Raw genomic sequence first — 23,087 nt, 5'->3', positions numbered from 1 at the left:
GATAGAGCAACTAAGTAAGCAGGTCAAATGATTATGCAGTGACACTGAGGAAGAGTGAGGCTGAAACATCTCCTTCGATTCAACAAACTTCTGATAGGCTGAAATCGCTTGGTCGAATGATTAGCGTTTTCATCATCAATTGTGTAAGAGTTCTAGGTACTATAATGTACCGACGTGACGACTATATGCTGTCCAAAATAAATCCAAGTTACGATCGAGTTTAATATTCTGCTTAAAAGTTACCTTAAAATATTTAACGCTTCTAAGAGCGCCATTCACTTGAGAGTGGCCAAAACCGATTTTTTTACATATGGCTCAAACCGCTCTCGACTCTCGTCTTAAACCAAGTATCCACTGGGTAACCAAAAATTATAATTTTTAAGGCGACCTAAAGTGAAAAGGCGAAACCTCCCTCTCCAGGTTTGTGCGCTGTGTTTGGGACCCGCCACATAAAAACAATAGCCCGAATGAAAAAAAGAAAACAGCCTAGGATGAGAGACCCTATTCCAAAAGCATTTAGAATTACGATTTAAGCGCGTGCACCATTTTGAGTTAAATAAGTTGCCTTCAAAGATTCAGAGATGTTTTATTATGAATAGGACACTGACAGTGTTTTTCAAATAGCCTCTTCGAAATCTTTTGCCAATTGAGCGTTCTTTTCGCACTCGCTTTCATGCAAAGAGATTTCTGTTTCATATTTATACTTAAAAAAAATCTTACTATGTTCCAATAACTTACTTTATTCAAATCTCACAGATAGCATGTTGCCAATATTCTGAAACTCATTTTGGGATATTTTAGTCTATTTTGAATTTATTATTTCTAGATTGAAGCGCTAATTTAGTTCGATTTACGAAACAAAATAAAAATCTTATTTTACTACATAAACTCTTAATCGAATCCAAATCGAGTTGAAACTGGAATGTCAATTGAGTTGAAACCCTGTGAGTTCTTGTCCTGGCTATAAATTTGGTTGTGTGCATCGATAAAAAAGCAATCAGCTGAGGAATTTTAATCATTAGAAAAAATATAATATTAAGAATGAAAGCAACTATAACAGCTGATCGTTAAACGAGCCAATCTTTAATCGTGTAGCCGGATGTGCGAAAGCCAAAAATCGGTTTCTCAATTATAATCATAAAGTAATAAATTAATTTTTCTGAGCGAAAAGGCTGTTAATTTTTATTATTTACGAATAGATCTGGCCACTTGTTGCTGTGGTGTACATTTTATACTATTATTCATATAATAAACTATTGAATACAGTGAAAATTTCATTTACGAATGAAGATGAGAACGTTTTTGTCGGGATAAGAATCTGGGTGACTGTACTTGATGTTTAATTTTGAATATGTTCATACAAATGTCTATGGAAAAAATAACGAATTTAAGGCTGTTTTCTCAGTTAGGTTAACAGCGTCTGTCAGTTCTAGTTAAAGAAAGGTTCTTTACAGAAAGAAGGAATTTTTGTTGAGTTTACCAAGAACTTAACTGACATTGAGAAAATTGCCTTTAAAATTTGGCATTTTACTGAAAATTATAATTACAGTTGAATTTTCCTAACTCGAATCACCATGATCCACACAAAAACTACGAGTTATGGCAGGGAATTTATATGCAATTTGACTTCTTTGCTAATTCAAGAGTTCGAGTTATGAAGAAGTTCGAGTTACAGAAGTTTGAGCTATGGAAGTTTAACTCTGTTATATTTTTTTTGAGAATTGTGAATACATGCACACGTTTCGATATACATATATGCAGTGAAATCTCCCATAAACAGACACAGACGAACCAGCTTTTCTGTTAAAAATTGTACTTAATAAATATCAACAAATTGTAAGACCGTTCAATATGTTAATGAAGATGTCCGCTTAACACCGTGTTTTTCTTATTTATGAATTGTTTTGACTATTCTATCTTCTAAGTTGCTTTAAACTTAGCACACTGTAAATTTTGCTAAAATCGGTTCAGTAGTTTAGGAGTCCATCGCGGACAAACAACGTGACACGTAATTTTTATATATAATAAGATAAAAGGATTAAATGAAAAATTTAAATTTTTTCTTAATGCATGAAAATATTTTCAATTATTTTTTTAACCGAAAACTAGTAGAGACTAGTGCTCGCACAGAAAGCGCTGCTTTTAAGCTGCTCTTAAATTGCTATATTTTCATACATAAGTATATTTTTTCAATCACGAGCACATACATACAAGTATATTTACTAAACTTTAACACGCACATACACACACACACACATATATGTATGTATTTATAGTTGCCAGCAAGTTGTGGGTTGTGGAAATTCACATACACGTGTTAATTAAACAACAAAAAACGGAAAATAACAACTGTAAAAAAAAAACAATCGGAGAGCACAAAAAGTTTTCGGTGTAACTGGTGTTGGTGGCGTGTTGATATTATTTTCGTTTGTTGAGTTTTTAGTATAACCTTCGATGTGACTTTTTAGCAACAACACAAGGCACAGTCAGCATGGTTCGTGTGTATGTGTGTGTGTGTGCTTTACAACAAATAAGTAAATAAATAAATACAAATGTGAGAGTTTATGAATTTGCTCTGTTCTCTATCTGACCGAGTATTCGGTTTCGCATGCGTGCAACTCATGTTTGCATAGCCCACTTCTGCTGGTGGTGGTGCTCACACCAATATTTGCGCACATTTAAATGGAAGTTCAACACAACAAACTGGTGAAAATATTACACAATGCCATTGCACGCCACTACAAATTATGTTGGTAGAAAATATTCCATTGTTGTCGCTTTGCACTCGGTACATACCAAATATTGCTTGCCACACATATGCGTGTGCATGCGTTTGTGTATGTGTTGGTGTGCATATATTGTCTGCAGTTAATGAAACGCAACCGGCTACAGGTCTTACTGTGGCGGCATGCATTGCCGATTGCCACTGAAATTTCATGTATTCCCCAAATATACCATTGTTTAACAACCAGAAGTTCATTTAGTCGAACAAGCCCACCGACAGTGTTCAAGTAGCGCGTTGGACGCATAGACAACACTACACGACACTCGGACTTCTATTGGCCACCGTTGTAGTACACCCATGTAGTACTAGGGTTTAACTTTTGCTGAAATTCTGATGCAACTTCATAATATTCACAATACTCTTATTTGTTATGAATTCATAACGACAAATTTGTTGTTGTTGCCAGTATGGTTGTTGCATGAATTGAATTAGGTGTGTAGGTACGCCTACCGAGCATAGAGCGTTGCCTCTCCGGAAAAGTGCACTTGCTGATTGCTGTGTGCACGTAAATACAAGCATGTGTGTGTGAGTAAATATGTGCCTAGGTATGTGTGTCGGTGCGGCTATGCATAATGCAGTTAGCAGCTACAAATGAGTGTCCACTTGTCCCGGTAGAGTGTAATAGAATTTTGTCGCGATAATATTGTGAATTTTGTATTCAAATCAATTGTGTGTGCTGTTTCGATTGCATTACTAATTTGGTGGCGGTCGAGTGCAACAAAGGCACCTAAATATAAATGCATGCATGCATTTGAATTTCATATTTACAACTATTGTGTATGAGTGCTGACAAGGTGCATAAAATTTTAACTAAATTAGACACACAATAGATCGAGAGGAGATATACATACATATAAGTAAGTAGAAATAAGTCAATTTTCATATGTAGGGTGTCTTCTTAGCGCCAAATGCTTCATATTTCAAAGAAATCTCCATTATTTTGGCTTTCGTAGTTCACCAATTTCTGCTGCGTTCACATTTTGTATGGTATTTCAAGCATGTGGCAACACTGATTGCGTCTTATGAAGACTAACATGTCGAATGACCATTTCTTTCTAAATTAGCCGACATAATTTTACCAATAACGTGCTCACCAAACGTTTTTATCGAGTCTTTCCTAGGTTATTTTCCAGTACAGAGTATACATTCAAGGTACCCACATAAGAAAATTTCTTCTGATCATCAGTTCAGATCACTGAGTCAAAAAAGTAGCTTACCCAAATGCTAATTAATGGAAGCATTTCTTAATATGAAGCGGTCGACAAAGATTTGTTCTAATAAAGTGAGGTTTTCAGGTGCTGTATGGCTTGTTGCACTTAGTAAAGTGTAATTACATAGATTTTACAGCAAATCTACAAAAAGGTCAGTAAATGTTCGTTCGACACTCGTTTTCTTTTTGAGGTCCAGCAATGAAAATAAGTCAATGCCATGACGTCACGACATATAGTATATAGAGCGCCAAAACACTGACACATGACTGAAGTCCTCTTCTGTTAGTTAGAAGGTTGCCAGCTGTTTTACTTTTTATGTCCACGAAACTAATTGGACAAAAAATGGCGTGTAAGAACAAACTGGTAAGTTTTCGAAAAAGTTTTTTGGCAAGGGTTGCCACTTGTTATATTTTTTATGTCCAAGAAACTAATGGGTCTTAAAGTAGCGAGTAATAATCATGCTGGAAATTTCGGAAGACATATTTTTGAAAAAATTGTATGGCAAGGGTTGCCACCTGTTTCACGATTTAAAGCAAAAGAAACTGATTGGCCCCAAAACGGTGTGTGAATATCAATACGAGAGAATTAGGAAGGCTTAATATTAAAAATAATTAATGGCAAGCGTTGCCACATGTGTTCTTATTTGAATTGAATAGAATTAAATTTAGAAGGTTGCCACCTGTTCTACTTTTTATGTTCAAAAAAGTAATTATAAAAAAGGTGGAAAGCATCAATCTGGGAAGGTTAAGAAGGCTAATATTTAAAAAAGCTTTATTGCAAGGGTTGTCACCTGTTTAACTTTTTAAGTCCAAGCAACTGACTGGACTCAAAACGGGGTGGGAGTAGCAATCTGTGAGGGTTGAGAAGGCTTATTATTAAACATATTAAATGGCAAGCGTTGCCACCTTTGTTATAAGTCGAATCCGATAAAATTCATGCTCTAAACTAATTGCAACTTTATAATTTATTGAACTTGTAGGTAGATTATAGCATAAAATATTTTTGCGAATGACGAAGGTTGCCACCTGTTTAGCATTGAATTTTTAATTGAATAAAATTGGTATAATAAACAAATTATGGTTGGTTAATCTATAGAAGTTAACGAAAATTGTACAGTAGTAAATAGTATTGCGAATGAAGGAGGTTGCCACTTATTTAACATAAAATTTTTAATTTAATAAATCTGGTATACTAAACAAATTATGGTTGGTTAAGCTGTAGAGGTTGAAAAAACTGTATGGTGGTAACTATAATAGCAAATGAAGAAGGTTGCCAGCTGTTTAAAATTAAAATCTGATTTTAATAAAATTAGTAAAATTAACTAACTATGGTTGGTTAGCCTATAGTATAAATTAACGAAGTTGTGTAGTATTAAGTAATTTATCGAATAAAGAAGGTTGCCATCTGTTTAACAATAAATTTTTAATCTAATAAAATTGGTATAATAAACTAATTATGATTGGATAAGCTATAGAGGTTGAAGAAGCTCTACAGTAGTAAATAATTTTGAGAGTTGGAAGGTTGCCACCTGTTCAATATTAAATTTTTAATTTACTAATTGTTATGATAAACTTATTATTGTTTGAGACCCAACAGATATTGTAGAAGAAGTAGTAGAAAATAACTTCAAGAGACCTTGAGCTTTATCTACATATACATATACATGTGAATGTGAAATGGTATTCATTGGACTGAAGTCACACTTGCTCCGTTCCGACATCGACAGGCAATAATGTGGTGTAAATTCTATCTGTTGTCAATATTGACTGTTTATTTTAAAATTTTCTGTATAAACGCGTTATTTATTTCTTACTACGAAAAGTAATAATACTAATATTTTGTTTATTCTGCTTTGTTGAAAGTGTATCACTAATGGCGCGCTTCGTTTTCTCTTTTTTCATTTCTATGTTTATTGCTTACATACATAGAATTATTCTATACACCCGTCTATATATGTATGTGGTAGTAAGCTCACTAAAAGTTTACCTGCGGCAAATAGTTGGCCTATTCTGGTCGAATATTTCTACATATTTTCTTTCTATAAATAGTGACAATAAAATTCTTTGTAAGCATGTGTGTGTATGTGTGTTTCTGTGAAACGACAATGCGCAGGCAAATTGTCCCAGCAATGTAACCGTAAGTGAGGCGCAACCAAATCGAACATGACTTGCATATTAAACCATCTCAGACGAGCGCTATTACCGATATTGACATTTACATACGCGCCTAGCTCGATGCACTCAAGCGTACTAACATTTCAATATACATATGCTGTGTGTATTATACATATAAATGTATACATATAATGTAAATATGTATGTAGGTATATATGAAATTCATTAGAGTTTTCGCTCACGCCAAAATGAAAAGAATTAAACCGAAAGCTGCTCTTTATTTTCAAGTAAATTGAAGTTATTGTTTTTATTTCTTTAAATGTGTGTGTGTAAAAAGGGGTGTATTATGAGTATACATATGCTTATATAACTATCATATGTACATATGTATGATCATCATACATTATATACATACAAGTATGTACAAAATTGAATACTGTGATCATAAATGTACATATACCAATCTACACACCTATATTATGGACCGTGAAAGTTATTTGAAAATGGGTTTGTTTCATTTCTAAATATGTATGTATGTATATAACGGACTTTTTATGGTTAAAATTTGGCTTCAGAGAACAGAAGTCGATTTGAGCTTAACTGTATATCATTAAATACAAAATAATGTAAAATCACTTTTCATAAGTTTACAGGCGGAGGAAAGCGATATATCAGAAACCACTCATATTGAAACATAATTGGAATTTTGATTATAAAAAAGCGCGAAAATTTTTAAAGTTTGAAAAGTGAACTTTCTGAATATGCGATGGTTATTTTTTAGAAACGAAAATTAGTTGAAGAAATTTTAGTTTGAATAAAAAAAAACGAAAATTCTTATGTTAAATGTATATGAACCTAAAAAAAAAAAGCGATCCCTTAGAGTTAAGCTACGGCGAATGGCTTGAAGGAGGATTTTTTGTTTGTCAATCACTAATATTTGAGGGAGTAAGAGTTGAAAAAAAAAATCATAATTTTTTTTTTTTTTTCAAGCTAGTAGACACCTACCCGTTATTAAGATGGCAATGTCATCCGCATATGCCGCTATCTTAGGGGTTTTGCCTTCAAAGTTTCTTAGCAGTTCATTCACTGCTAACGTCCATAGAAGCGGAAATAGCAGTCTACCTAAGAGAGAGGACCTCTACAGATTTCCTTGGTCATTTCAGCGCCGTTCCATTCTAGTCTCATCCGTGTAGAGGTCAAAAGTCTTCTGAACCAGCGTTGTGTAGCGGGATCAACATTTACTGACTGGATACTATTCAGAATAGATTTCGTAGTTATCGATAGAGTTTCTTAGATTAAAGAGCCTTGCATAAAGTAAGTTTTACACATATTTGCTTAGGACAGGTTCGTGGGTCTATGTATTCGGGATCATCGAGCATTCAAGAAGGGTTTTGAGATTATAATAAGAAACTTGAGTGATGTGATTTATCAAATAAATTATAATATTGTAGGAAGTTAAGGAAAAGTGAAGAAAACTTTTTTCGAAAACGTCCTTTTAGCACAAGTTGGGGAGATTATTAGAGATTTTTAACATATTTTATAGAACGATCAAACAATTATAAGATGGCATATTGGCTATAAAGCACTTTGACATCAGAAGTTGTGAAAGAAAAAAGAGTATCCAGTAAAAGTCGAAGTTGATAATGATAATGACGAGATGGGAAAAGCTTTCAGAAGAAGCACACAAAAAATGTGTAATTAAATTTATCACTCTTTCATTTTTTCCGTTTCCAAAACTAAATTATCCGTTCGTCAGTCCGTGTTTTGTTAGTTAATTGAGGTTATAATAATGAAGTCATTTGGGGAACTATAATTTAAATCGACCTATATGTGTATATATGTATTTAGAATTAGATATTTGAGAACGAAACATGGGAAGAAAGAGGAGCAGGTGATTGCTTTGTCCCACCTTAACTTTTCTTGGGTTCTCGAAGTTTAAAAATCTGATTCTAGAAACGATTTATGAATATGTACTTATGTTATACATTATTAAGAGATTATAAAAAAGACGCTGAAGTAGCTTAAGGGCATCTAATTCACTATATTTTCTATGGAGTTATCCTATGTATAGACTGACTAAGGCTAATAAGCTTGCTAGAAAAGCTATATCAGTTGCAATAACGGAAACAGGTAGAATCTCCGTTGGCTTCTTGGGCTACACTATTGAGCTGTTGGGTCTCAGACTAGCTCAACAAATGTTGGTCAACTACCAGGCAGTTGTGCAGTCGTAAGGTTCTTCTGTCGCTGGGTAAATCGGAAGAGGTTTTGTGAACTTTTCCCTTTCAGCAAGGTTCACCTTTCAATATATGCAGGAGTTCAAACCGGACACTGTTGGATCGGGATTAATGCAGTAAGATAGAATATCTTATCGAATGCCAGCTGAGGAGATGGGATAGCATTATCGTAACACTTCCGTCTGGAATGTCCGGCTTTTGCCGAATCAAGCCAAAATCTCCTCGTTTTAGACAGCCAGTTGAAAAGACACTCTAAGCTGATTTGTGATAAGTCCTGGGCGTTTTATCGATAGCTAATATCCAAGTACGATAGCTGATATACAACTCATTTCCACGAGAGTCGGGTCTACGTAACTGGAACGGACACGGATTTTTATCCGGCCAAGGACTGGCAACCCGGCAAAATTTTGTCGCTACAACAACAACATACAAGTGCAAGAGTTTTTCATTCACCTTTCACCTTCCCAAAGGTCTGTGCGTAACATTCAAAGTGTGATACCCCGCTTTGGTAAGCAATTAGCCATATACTAACCCAACCTAAGTGCATTCCAGTCTCCGTAAATATAAATGGATATACCACTCTTTAAAAAATCTAGAAGGAAGTGAATGACTACTTATTTTCTGAAGAGGAATCGCTTATAAAAGTGGCAATGCTGTTTTGAAGTTTAAAAATTTCAGTTTGATGTAATTTTGCTATCCGTGGTTGGGTTCAGATTTTGCCTCTCTCACAAAATAACCAGGTTCAGGTTCAGATTTTGACACTATTACAAAAGTTATGAAAGAAATATATTTTTCAAGCGTCAAAAATCATTTTATATGATTTAAATCAAGTATTGCTATTTTTACCGTTAAATGCGCTTGCTTCAACCTCTCAAAAAACCCTGGAAACCCTTGAAATGGCCACTGTATATTCCTTTTAATGTCGGATATCCGAAAAACCAAGGGCATAATGTGCACATAAGCTAACAAATGGCTGTGTCTATTAACTAAAGCTCTCCACCGCCCCACCTCGCTGTCGCCGCACACTTGGCGCTTTGGCAATTTGTTTATTTATCCGTTGCGCGGACTTTCAATGAACTTTGTGCTTGCCAGCCGGCTAACAACGATTTTGTACTTTCATTTCCGCTCGCGCACAATACAAAGCAAACTAACTAATCTGAATAAACAACAACAGCAACAACAACAATAATAATAACAAGAACAACAAATTTAATAACGGATCTGCCGATTTGTTTGGCTATAATGTTGTTTTAGTTGCATTTGCGGTGTATTGTTAACGGGTCTCGCCCCCTCCCCGCCCACACCCACTAACGCATTAAAATGGGCGGGTCGGCCACAATGAGCGCGTACCTTTAAATTACGGTATTGTTGTATACATATACATATAAGTACATACAGTTGTGAGTTGTGTATATCTGTGCATGTGTGCGTACTTTCGTTTGTGTTTGCTAGCAATGGTCAAATTGGTTGTTGCTGTTATTGGCTTATTTGCGAATTGCGCTAATTACCTGGAACTAAATATGGCGCCGGATTTGGCGGCGGCAGCCAATATGTGGACGATATCGACGGATACAGCTGATGGCCATTTGTGGTGGTGGTGCTGTTCAAGTTGTTGCTATTGTGGCCGCTGTTGTTGTTGTTGTAACTGTTAGGTGGTGAGTGGCGGTGTTGCACGTTTGATTTGTGGTGTTGCATGGCCGCTGTTAAAATCAAAGTGCCGCCGCCAATGCCACCCATCATGCCGGCGTTGCCACCGTCAACGATGTGTCCGCCGCTGCTGCTGCCGCCATCGTTAACATTTCCACTTCCGTTTCCGGTGGTGATGCTGTTATTAATCGCGTCATTTGCTACGCCACTGTTGTTGGGAATGCTGGCGGTGTTGTTGCTGTTGGCGCTGCTGCTGGAATTGCCGTTGGAAGTGGCGTTACTGTTGTTGGCTAGTAGCAGGCTGTTGGCAGTGGTGGGGCTGCCACACTGGTTGGCTGGCGTCGGGCTCTCCAGCCTGTTCGGATTTTTCATTACGGCCCTGCTGCGTTAAACAAATTCTTTGTTTGTGTGTGTATGTGTGTTTTAATTTCGTTAAATTTTGTTTGCTGCCACAATGTTGTTGTAGTTTGGTAATATTTGTTACTTTGTTGTTGTTATTTAATTTTTTTTTTAATTTTGTTTCAACACTGTATCTGTTAAATTAATTCTTTTTTCGTTTATTTGCACGCACTTATTTATGGCTTTTAATTTATTTTATTTCACTCGTTGTTGTTGTTGTATTTATTTTTTAATTTTCACACTGCACGTACTTGGGCGCTGCGCTCTTTAGTGTAGCTAAATATTTGCATTAAAAAATATATGTATTTATATATGAAAATATATGTGTGTGTATGTGTATAAAAATCTGTATGTATGTATGTGTGTGTATGAAAATCTGTTTGCATGTATGCATGTGTGCGTGTGTGGTGAATTTCAATTTCGCAATGCCATTTGCACGCAGTTTGGCGATATTCACGTTGCGCACGTAGCGTCTGTGGTGATATTTTGTGTGCGCCTGCCTGTTGATTAAACCAATTATAATCGTCATTATTTTTCAATTTCGTGCTATTTAATTTCCTCCGTATATTTGACTAAGTAATTTCATTTCAATATGTGCCGCACTTTAATTTGCTCATTCAATTGTCGCATTAAGCCTTATTTGATGTTTTGTTTAATCAGCTTTTGCTTTGAGTACTTTCTGTTTTTGTGTGTGCTATTGAGTTGAGGTTAAAATTGTGTCGTCAAAGGTAGGCCACTGAAAGCGTGTACAAATATTTGTCTAAGAACAGGTTGAATACTTAGTGTGCACCCTATGACGTGGCCAGAAAGCCCAGCAAAGCCAGTGGAAATGTACAAAGAAGGAGAAGAAGGCTAAATATATACACAAATATGATTGATATATGTACGTATGCAAGCATATTTGTGAACAGTTACATAAATCATTCATCAAGAAAAACGTGTTTATGATATTAGTTTTCAATTGTTTTGGTCTTTAAAACACGCGATAACGCCAAAGTTTTATTAGATCTAAAACCGTTGATCCAAGCAGAGTTACTTTTTTAATAGTTTTTTTTTTACATTTTGAGACCTAGCATTCATTAGTGGATAATATTCGACCAAATAGACCACGCCCAGCATGCAGTAAAGAGCTGTAGCTGTGATTGTGCACGGAGACCGTGGAAAGTCGATTCGGCGCCGTTGCAGCAACTCGGATTGACGTATGGAACGTCTTGACGCGTTATACGCCTAGATATTAAGTTGAAAGGGTACTAAACACAGCTCGTGCAAGAACAGAGGCCGGTATAACTTCCCAAGCTTCGCACTATGGGCTCTTGAAAAGTTCTAAGTTTTCGAAATTTTGTTCAGCGATGAGGCCCATTTCTGGCTCAATAGGTAACTAATTAAGCAAAATTGCCGCATTTGGGATGAAAATTAACCAGAAGAGATCCATTTTATACAGAAAAAACAAAAGTTTGGTGTAGTCTGTAGGCCGGGAGAATCATCGGTCCATATTTCTTTGAAATTGATGGCGGTGAGAACGTAATCGTCAATGGCGACCGTTATCGCCCCATGATAATCGACTATTTGATGCCTAAAATTGAAGCTCGTGATCTCGGCGGCTTCTGGTTTCAACAAGGCGACACTACTTCCCATACATCAATCAAAGTATTTATTGAGGAAACACCTCGATGAGCAGATAATTTCACGTTTTGGGCCAGTAGATTAGCCACCAAGCGAAGTAAACTTTTGGACTGAGCAAATCCTCCCTATCAGTCGTCTTTAATAATGACGGCATCCTACTCCCTAAGTTCCCGTTTCTATCCAATACCACGGATATTCGAAATCCTAAAGAATATAACTTAAAACAGTTCTCCAATATTGCACTTACTTTGAGAGAAGACTGTGAAGAGAAGAAGGCGGATGGGCTCAAAATAGATAATGGAGTGGGAACGCCTTTTAACTTCCAGGTCACAACAAAAGTCTTCCATGTGCATATTATAGCCATTAAAGAAAACCATCTTCTTCTGACAAAGTTCATTCAAATTCAAAGTAATGACACAGACTACATATTGTAGGAGCTGTCAGGGGGTGAAAGAAGAACAGACTTAGGAACATTATATGTATGAATGTAAGGCTTCGTATTGGTAAAAAAATCGCATTTGAGGATTTATTGATGATCTCTCCAAGCTTACAGAAATAAAACTTTTTGTATTGCTGAACTTCATCAGGAGAACAGGGTGGTTCAGGGAGAATATAATAGAGTGAGGCGATTTTTGTCCTAATGGTTACACAATGGCTACTCTAAATGCCGAGTTGTGTTCTCAGACATCCACTTTAACTATCCACCTATGTATGTTCTAGTTGGACTAAGGAGTTAAAGGCGGCTAGTACGATTTTTAATACTTGATTTTGGCTTGGAAGACGAAGAGCACCCCGGGCGGCCAAAAAAGTGTGAAGATGAGGAAGAGAAGCATGTCTCTAAGAAGATTGTTGCCAAATTCAAGAAGAGCTCGCCGAATCTTTGGAAGTCACTCAAACAGTGACTTTGAAATATGTAAAATAGCTGGATATATTCAAAAGCAATAAAATTGGGTGCCTTATGATTTGAGCAAAGATACTTTGAAATACGATTTTGAAAGTCAAATATGCTGCTTGAGCGTTACAAAAAGAAATAGATTTTGTATCGAATTGTGACCTGTTATGAAGACTAGATCCATTACGACAACACTTAGCCATATATTTTGTGAGAAACCTACTCAACCAGCCAAATCAAAGAGAACGCTGAAAATACTTGACGCCCAGGTAATGCTCTGTATTTTGTGCAATCACCAGAGCATGCTGTTCTTTGAGCTACTAACACCAGGTGACAACATTAATGGAGAATGCTACATACAATAACTCAACAAATTGAAGTGAGTAATTGCCGAAAAACGCCCTAATTCGCAACTAGACCCGCGGCAATAATTTTCCATCACGACAACGATTGGCTTCATGTTGGAAGACCGGTTAAAAACTTTTGGAAAACAGATTCCGGGAAGTTTCGTCTCATCTGCTTTATAGACCAGACCATGCCTTTTCTGACTACCATTTGTTTCGGAACGCTCTCACTGGAATACGGTTAGCAATAGAACAAAATATCAAAAGTTGGCTTCAATCAATCTTTGGCCGCCAAGCTGGTACAGCTATTTCGGGATGTAGTCCGAAAAATTACCAGAAAGATTGTAAAAGCACACTGCTTAGGATGAACAATACTTTGAGTAATATTATTGCGCATGTTTTTCCAAAATTAAAACTTAATCTCTTTGTAATGATTTTTGGTTTGAAAATACATTAATATTAAACTGTCATTAGAAAAATGCAAATGCTTGGATTAAAAACCAAAAAACTACTAAATTTTGTTTCGCGACAAACTCTTATCACCCACCCTAGTAAGCAACCAGTGACCACTGAGCTTTCTCGAAATGCTGTGCCGTTTTCACTCTTTGGTTGTTTTGCTGACGAGTATTACATATTGGCACAGAAGTGCTAAAAAGCAAAGTAGTTAAAATAACATCGAGCGTACAAAAAAGTACCGAATTGAGCCGAGGACAATGGCAACCGCGTGCTTATGTGCCTCATTAGCACCTAATGAAGACGATTAGAGAAGAACAAATAAAAGAGATTATAGAGAGTTGCGGAACATAGTAGTTACAAAGCATTCGTATACGCTCGTATTAAAGTCTAATTTATAACCTGAGTATTATAAGTAAATATTGAATTACTGAAATGATGGCACAGCAAACTGAGCTGCCTGGTATCATGTGGCTACATCAGTAACTACAGTTGCTTCGATAGGAAGTTGATTTTCAAAATTTTGATAGGTAAGTAAATCAAAGAGTATTTTTCTACAATTGAAACTCTCCCATAAAAATTTGTTAAATTTTTTAGGGCCCTTCGTTTGTGCAGTGGTATCAAAATTCACAGCAAAAATTCCAGAATTGAACACTTAAGATGACTGTAACGATTTTATATTCGAACAGGGTATTTTGCCACTTGTGATACAAGGTAGAAGGAGTTCCGACGTTTCCTATAAAAGCTTTTGAGCAATGGTTCTGAAATTTTGCACAAGCCCGTTTCTACCCAAGAAATTGCTGATTTGTGGAAACCGTCTACCATAGAATATGGCTGCCGTACAAACTGAACAACCAAAATATTTTTTTTTGTATGGAAAACTTTTTATTTTATGAAATATCTTCACAAACTTAGGTACATATTATTATTTAAAAAAATAGTATAATTTTTTGTACAAATTGTTTTGATCGGATCACTCTATCATATAGCTCCCATACAATCCGACCATTCAAAATTATGTCCTTGTACGAAAAACTTTTTTAGTTCACGAGATATCTTCATAAAATTTGGTAAAAATTATTATTTAAAGCGATTGTGTGATCTCCCAAGAAATTTTTCAGATCGGCACACTATCTTATATAGCTGTCATACAAACTGAACGATCCAAATAATGTCTTTGTATGGAAAACTTTTTTAGTTGGCGAGATATCTTCACGAAATTTGGCACAGCTTATTGCTTAAAGAAACGGTACGACCATCCGAGAAATTTTCCAGATCGACACACTAAAGCATATAGCTGCCATACAAACTGATCGTTCAAAATTATATCTTTGTAAGGAAAGCTCTCTTAGTTGACAAGTAATCTTCACGAAAACTGCCACAGATTATCACACAAGGTAGCGATACCCCCTCCAAGAATTTTTTTTAGATCGGCCCACTATAAAATATAGCTGCCATACAAACTGACCGATAAAAATCAGGTTCGTATATAGAATCTTGTGCATCTGTGAAGGGTATTATAGTACTGGTGAAAGAAGTTAGCCAAATCAATGGTTATAAGAAGATAAAAATATATGATTTACCAAAAAGTCGTGATAAAGATTCGCTTTCTAATCAGCTGGTAGAAATTTCTAAGTTAACGGACTTAAAATCGTATTTCTAGTATTCCTAAGTGGTTTCGGTATATAAAATAAAATAAACATTTTACAGAATGAGCTGAGATGTTTTAATAAACGAAATTCTTGCTTTCCAGAAAGTCCAACGGTTTGCACTGTGATCTAAATAATGCCGAGAATGTGATTATCCAACATTTATAAGTTCAACAGTGCAACGGCGTACAATTTATTAAAAAACAAACAAATGTAAATCCCATTACAATATACAGATACACAAACAATTTACTTGGAATGTTCGCAGTTCCTCGAAGCTCTGGCTGTTTACTACTTGAAAATGCGCAAAAGCGAAAAGCATGAAGGCAAAGCAAAGAAGTGTACTCAAGCGATACTAAACTACATAAATCGAACGAAAATGTCTTTGTGAAAGTGATGGCGGCATAAATTGACAACTACTAGCGCACTATCTAGCCGGGCGGCTGGCTAAAAGCCGGTCAAGCAGCGCAAGTACATAGCAAAAACTATCCAAAAGTACCAGCAAGCGCGACTATGCGCTGCCTAAATGCTTGTCTGTCTGCTTCCTGCGCACACACTCTCGGACGCATATATGTACATATATATAGCGCCTGCTTGCCAACATTTGTTTTCGGCTATGTCACAATTGATTTAGTAGACTTTCGAACTTGTATCGATGCGCAGCTTTGCATCACGTCGAGAATGGCAGCATATCCGAGCATGTTAATGTACTCCAAGTGCGTCGTGTGCCTGCATGTATGCATGTGTGTGTGTTTATTGGCCATTGCCCGGCGTATGATATGCATATATGTGTGTGTGTGTAGTTGGCGGGCAGGCATTTTAAGTGGCTGTTCGTTTTGGTCAACAATGAACTTTTCAGAATCGCATACATGACCAAATGTAAACATGGAGGTTGGTATGTGTGTGTGTGTACATGTGCCTATGTGTGCATATATGCAAGTGCAGGCAACTGTCAGCTGGATTTATACGAAACTACATTATAAATAGGTAACTTTGTGCATATTTATTTTAAAGTGGCCGGTTGGAAGCATTTTTCAATGTTAAGGTGGTATAAAATCAGCTTTTTGAGGAAGCTAAATAACGGTACACGAATTGTTTTGTGAGAAATATGCAAACTCTTATATATGGTCACCTAAAATGCAAAACAGCGTATCGTCAAAATATCGAAATTCGCCAACTAATACAATAACCAATATATAACCGTTTTATAACCAAACTATGAGTGTATGATAACCAGTATTTAACTGTTTTATAACCAAAACTCAAATTTTGTTTCAATGTGAGTGTGTCATAACTAATATATAACCATTTTCTAACTAAATCTCAAATTTTATTACCACGTTTTTTTGTCTGTAAACTTATGAAAAGTGATGTTACGCTATTTTGCATTTTAGGTGACCATATATGTATGTATATATTATGTATACATGTCATATATAGTACATTAAGTATTTTGTACAAAATATTTTTCCACTTTTCCGACAAGTATAAAGAAAAACTATCAAAATACAACGCTGCATTTAGCCAAAATTTCCATTTGGGCACAATCCATACACACACACACACATCTACTATATACATACATACATACATATCTACATATGTATTTATGTATTTCTGTTTGCACAAGTGCTATGTGCGTCGCTATATAGTTATGTACATCTGAGTATATACATATTTATATATGTATACAACAATACGGAACTGCTGCTTTAGCCCAACCGTTTGCCTGTGAGTGTTTGCCGGACTGATCGTTCGACTTTTCGGTTCGTACACTTGTTTGCTCGCTATTATTGACTCAATGGGCAAATTGAAATATGGTTGATGTCAGTAAAATGACATTCGCAGTGGTTGTTGTTGGTCTTATTTTGTGTTTGTTTTTGTTGTTTCATATGAATTTGTTGTTTTTGTTGTACTTTTTTTTTTTGTTTTTGCTGTTTACTTGTTATTATTGTTTTTGTTTATGTCCTACAATTGTTGTTTTATTGTTGTTTTTGTTTTTTTTTTCTTATTATTATTGCTGTTGTTGCTACAGTACACTGCCATTGTCGATATGTTGCATTTTTGCCTCGCCGCACACTCACTTAAACTATTTTAGTTGCTATTTTTGAGTTTATAAGTGCTTGAGTGAAATAGAGCTGCCAGCTTTGGCATCTTATTGGAATTTAAGTACGTGTAAATATTCTTGCGGTGCAAGTAATTTGGCACAGTTTCGGGTGAAGAAATTTTATGCATTTTTTTCTTGGAAAATAAGAACAATAACAACAAGAGAAAAGTAATAAAAAACCAAATCAACAAAAATAGTATACGAATTTTGTTGTAGCAGAAGTGTTGATTTGTGCGCGATATTAGTCACATGCCTGCATTTTTCGTCTCATGTTAATTAAATGTTATCAAATTTGCAAAAACAAAATTATAGAAAACTATTTCGAATATTAGAAATGAGTGTTTGACCGCACAAATTTCGATGTGAACCGACAAAGAATTCATATTAGCTTGCATTGGAAGGGTTTTATATTTAGATTTTAGTTAATTATGTACTCTTAATATTTTTTCAATTTGTTTTAACGAAAGTTTAATTAATTTTTTCAATTTTTTCTTTCCATTAAATTTTTATTTATATTATAAGTGAATTTAATATTTTTACTTTTTTATTTAAATTTATTTAATTTTTTCTTTTAATACTTTAATTTGCTAAGTATATTTTAATTAGCTTAATTTATTTTATGTATATTTTTTAAATTTAATTTAATTTATTTTTATTTATTTTGTTTTATTTAATTTTTTAATTAATTAATTTTTAAATTAATTTGTGTATTTCATTTAAATTTCCTTAATTTTATTTTATTTTTATTTTTTGTTAATTGATATTATATAATTTTACTTTAATTTCATTTAATTTAAAAAATTTTATTATTTTAATTAATTTTATTAATTAATTTAAATTTATTGAATTCAATTTGCTTTACCTTATTTATACTTTATGTTTAAATATCTTTTCAATTATATTTTTTTTTATTATTTTTTTAATTCATTACAATAATTATTATTTAGTTTATTTTATTTTAATTAATTCAAATTAAATTTAAAAGCTTTAATTATTTTATTTTATTTTTACTTCATTCTTTAATATATTTTATTTGTTATTATCTTTTTTTAGTTTTATTCAATTTATTTTATTTCATTTATTTTTTTGTTTAATTTATATTTTTTTTAATTTATTTAAGTAAATTATTTTTTTAAATTTAATTCAGATGTTTTTAAGTTTTTAATTTTTTTTTTTTGAATTTCTATTATAGTATTTGTCTTTAATAATTATTATATAATTTAATAAAGTTCTTTTGAATTTTATTTAAATTTATTGAACTTTATTTATTTTATTTTATTTTTGAATATTCTTTAAATTCGATACTATACAGATAATTACATTTTATTTGGTTTAAGTTAGTTAATTTTATTTTATTTTATTTATTTGCTTTCATTTTTATTTAATATACTTTATTTTATTTTACTTAACTTTTATTTATTCTACTTTATTTCAATTTATATAATTTATTAAAGTTTTTTTTTTTTGTTTAATTTCATATTCCTTTATATCAAATTTTTTTAGTTTATAGGAATAAGTAATCTAAAAATCTTTATGAAGAACTCAAGCGACCCCTATCGCAGACCAATTTTCACCCTAGAAACCAAAAGCTTTTCCAAAAATCGAAAATTTTTTTCGCTACTTCATTGCATCCTCAATTAGGGCAAGTCAATATCATCTATACAGCCTTGTATATATTCAGTCTTGCCTTCAACAACCAACAAAGAACTATTTAGCACTTGCTTGAATAAGATCAAAATGTCGGAATTTCCCTGTATTAAGTGGCATTGCCATATTTACTTATTTACATATGCCCGCACACACACACACATGCATTTGCTACCTTGGCGACGGTGTGGGGCGTATACGTCACGCGTTTCTGAGTGCAAATATCTGTGTTATTGCCTTTTTATGCTCAAAAAGTGCATCTTAAAATGAGGTTTATGTCAATTTCTTTCATTTCACATGTCTACTTTACACACACATACATATATCTGTGCATATGTGGCTGCAAATATGCCGCGCGCCGTAAACCGTATTTATGAATATTTTATGAGTATCTGTTTACTACTCACGCCAGCACGGTTCACTGTTTGTTTTTGTACTTTTGTACTTGCAATTTACATATTTTCGGTTAATAGGGGGTGGTAGAGAATTTTTATGTGCTGCTGACGTGTCGCTTGCCTTGCTCGCACAGTGCATATATTCCGTATTTAATTGTATCTGTCAATTTGAGTTGTACTTTTCATCCAATCGTGCCCGCATACGTGTGCAAATGCCTACATATGTATGTGTGTGTGCGTGATTTTTTGCTCAAGCAGCTTCGGTCTCATTGACAAGTGACAATACACAGTTGTTGTTCACTAATTACTCGAAAAACATTTATTTTACTGGTACGAAACTGAATACAATTTAATATTTGCCTTTTAAAATGTCAGGGAAATAGTAAAGTGGTCACTAGGGTGTGTAAAATTTATTGTGAATTCGATTATTTGGCGTTTAGAGCTGCCTGTAGAATTGTGAAACTTACTAAGTTTTAGTTTGTTTCATTTTAAATCGAAAAAGAATAAACTTAATTTTTTTTAATTTTATAGCTATCTATTAATAAAAAATAATTTTTTAAAATATTCTAATTATGAATATGGCATTTAATGAAAACAATTTTGTATTTATTTGAAGAAATAACTTTTAGTAAATTTATTTAATATTCGAAACTAAAAAAGATAGTTTGAAAGTCAGAAACATACATACATATGTAGTTCTGGTTTTGAAGGTAGTTTCTTGAAGTAGTGCAAACAAAAGACTTAAGACACAAACTAAATTTTGGTTGTGTCTTTTTCTAATTGTTAAGTATATGAGTAATAACTACTGAAGCTTTATATTGATCATAAAGATTTCTTTATGATAATTTATAATTTTGTTACATTTCACCTAACTGAAATACCTTAGTTTTACTTAGCTTACTTTAATTTAATTAATATAATTATGTATTATTGTCATTTATTTTATTTTATTTTATTTTATTTTTAATTTAATTTTAGTTTAATTTAATTTAATTAAAATTTTTTATATTTTTATTTTATTTTTTTTTTCTTTAAATTTAATGTTGTTCTATTTTTATTTTTTGTTTTACTTAATTTTATTTATTATTTAATTAATTTAATTTTTTTTGTTAATTGTTAATTTCAAAACTATTTTTTATTCTAATAATTTTTTAAGATATTTTTATAAAGATTTCTAGAAACTTTTCCTTGAAGTATTCCCGGTTTTGATAATTTTAACAAAGCATTTGATTCTCTACGGTCCACCCTAGTATGTTCATGCTGTGTTAGTATGTACATATAAATAGTCAGCATGCTAAGTTCAAAGATTTCTCAAATTTCCGGTGCAAATTAAAACTGACATTGGTGCAATTTTCAAACTGAGTGAACAATAATTCTTTGTGTTTTGTTTGTTCATTGGATGTAGAAAAGTGGAATCTTTTACGAAAATTCAGTATACAATTTTTCCGAAATGAAAGTTAGAAAAAAATTACTTCATGGTGAGAAATTATTGTCTTTAAAATGAGCAATAATATTTGCTAAACTTGGTATTATAACAAACAAATTAAAAATAAAATTAATGAAAAATATTGTTCACAAAAAAAAATTTTAAAAAATTTTAAAAATTAAAAATTTAAATTAAAAAAATTAAAACTACAACAAAGATTGAAAAAATATCAAAACAATTAATTATAAATTAAGAAAAAAAATATTATAAAAATAGAAAATAATAACAAACAAGTAAGGAAGGGCTAAGTTCGGGTGTCACCGAACATTTTATACTCCCGCATGGTAAAGTGATAATCGAGATTTCATGAAAAATTATTCAAAATAATAGTAAAATTAAAAAAATATATATATTAAATATCAAAACAAAATGTGAAAAAGTTAAAATAAATTTTACGAATAAAATTATTGAAAAAATAAATAATTAAAAAGGAATTAAAAATTTTAAAATAAAAATTCAAAATTATATCAAAAATTAAATGCAAAATTAAAAAAAATTTTAAATTAACAAAAAAAATCTAAATAAAATAAAAAGTTAAAAATATATATAACAAAATGAAGTAAATAATTTTTGCCTTTAAGAAATATATGTATTTTAATAATTTAATGCTTGTTGCCTAAGTAAATTTATAATAAAAACATAAATATAATAATCGGGTAGTTAATTATTAACACGATATTTTTGAATTATCATTATGACAAACATTTTTAGTTTTTTGAAACCATTGAATTGAAATTTACTTTTTTATTTTATTACTCGCAAAGATTAAAGCAATAAAATTATTTTCACTATGATCACTCACAACTTTTATTTTAAATTAATGATTATTAAATTATATTTTTAAATTTTAAGAATTAATTAAAATAAAAAAATAGATAAATTATTAATGTAACTAAGTTTAAATTAATAATTAAGTAATTAACTTTTTTAGGTTTAATAATTAATTAATTAATTAAATAATTAAACTTAATTAAGTTTGAATTACCCCATTTAGAATTTTAAATATTGATTTCAATAAATAATTAGTCAGTAATTAATGTAATTTAAATTTTAATTAAGTTAATTTAATTAAGTTTAGAATTATGATTATTAAATTATCATATTTAGTTTCAATAATTAATTAAAAAAGAAGTAAATAGTTAATTATTAACGCAATTAATTTTAAATTAATTTTTAATTACCTGTCGTAATTCAATTCTCAATATATGAAAGCAAAATCTTTGCAACATTTGTATTACTAATCTATTATGAAGATAACTAATAGCTTTGACTTTAATTTTATGATTAATCTAATATCTGTTTTAGTTTAAATTAATTATTATTGAATTATAATTATTTAGTTAATAATTATTAATTATTATGATTTTAATTATTAACTAATTTAACAATTATTAAGTAATTTAATAATTACTAATTAATTATTATTATTTTTTAAATTAATTATCGTAATTTATTAACACAAACTCTTTGCAAAATTTTAATTAATATTTAGATAATTTAAAGCTTATAGCTTAATGATTAATTGATGATCTATCTCAGTTTAAATTAATTATTAACGAATTATTACTAATTGGTTATTAGTTAATTTTTAACTTATTACTATTTAATTATTTTTAATTAATTACCATAATTTAATACTCCAAACTACAAACTCTTTGCAAAATTTTAATTACTAATCTTGCGACGTAATCCCACACATATGAGTAATGGAGGTATGAGTATGTCACGAGAGCTGCTTGTCAGCACGAAGGCATCTTCTGACGCATATAAATAAGCAAATATATGCAAATATGTAACCATGTATGCACAAAGCAAACACTTAACTGCATGTATTTATGCGCATATTGTATGGTATGCTTTTGTAAGTATGTATTTGTATTTGAAAATGCAACGCAACGTTGCAACATACGCCGCTGCGCAAATGAACTTCAAGGTAAGGGAAAACTTAATAAACCAAAAAAAAAAAAAATAGGAGAAAAACAATGGCAACCAGCTTTGCAGCACGAGATGTTGGCAGATGAAGTCATTTGGCTACGCACACATACACACATGTGTTTAAATATTGAGTTGCTGTATTTGCTGGCGGGAGGAATCGTACACC

At 32.4% G+C, this 23,087-nt stretch overlaps 1 protein-coding gene across 5 annotated transcripts in view; it reads right to left on the bottom strand.

Annotated features, from left to right (window-relative positions):
• LOC120767891 (CUGBP Elav-like family member 2) overlaps positions 1-23,087 on the bottom strand; it is a 181,692-nt gene that overhangs the window by 66,237 nt on the left and 92,368 nt on the right. The window contains exon 1 of one of the 5 annotated variants that reach the window (XM_040094220.1): positions 9,853-10,450. The exons of the other annotated variants lie outside the window; for them this stretch is intronic. Within the exon in view, the coding sequence (XP_039950154.1) occupies positions 9,853-10,363 (511 nt within the window). The 5' untranslated portion in view covers positions 10,364-10,450. Of the gene's footprint in view, positions 1-9,852; positions 10,451-23,087 lie in introns of those variants that run through there. 5 annotated transcript variants of the gene reach the window in all.

Source organism: Bactrocera tryoni, chromosome 2 (genome assembly GCF_016617805.1).
Source record: "Bactrocera tryoni isolate S06 chromosome 2, CSIRO_BtryS06_freeze2, whole genome shotgun sequence".
Lineage (NCBI taxonomy): Eukaryota > Metazoa > Arthropoda > Insecta > Diptera > Tephritidae > Bactrocera > Bactrocera tryoni.
Note: the sequence above shows the minus strand (reverse complement) of the source record. Positions and strands in the feature narration are given on the sequence as shown.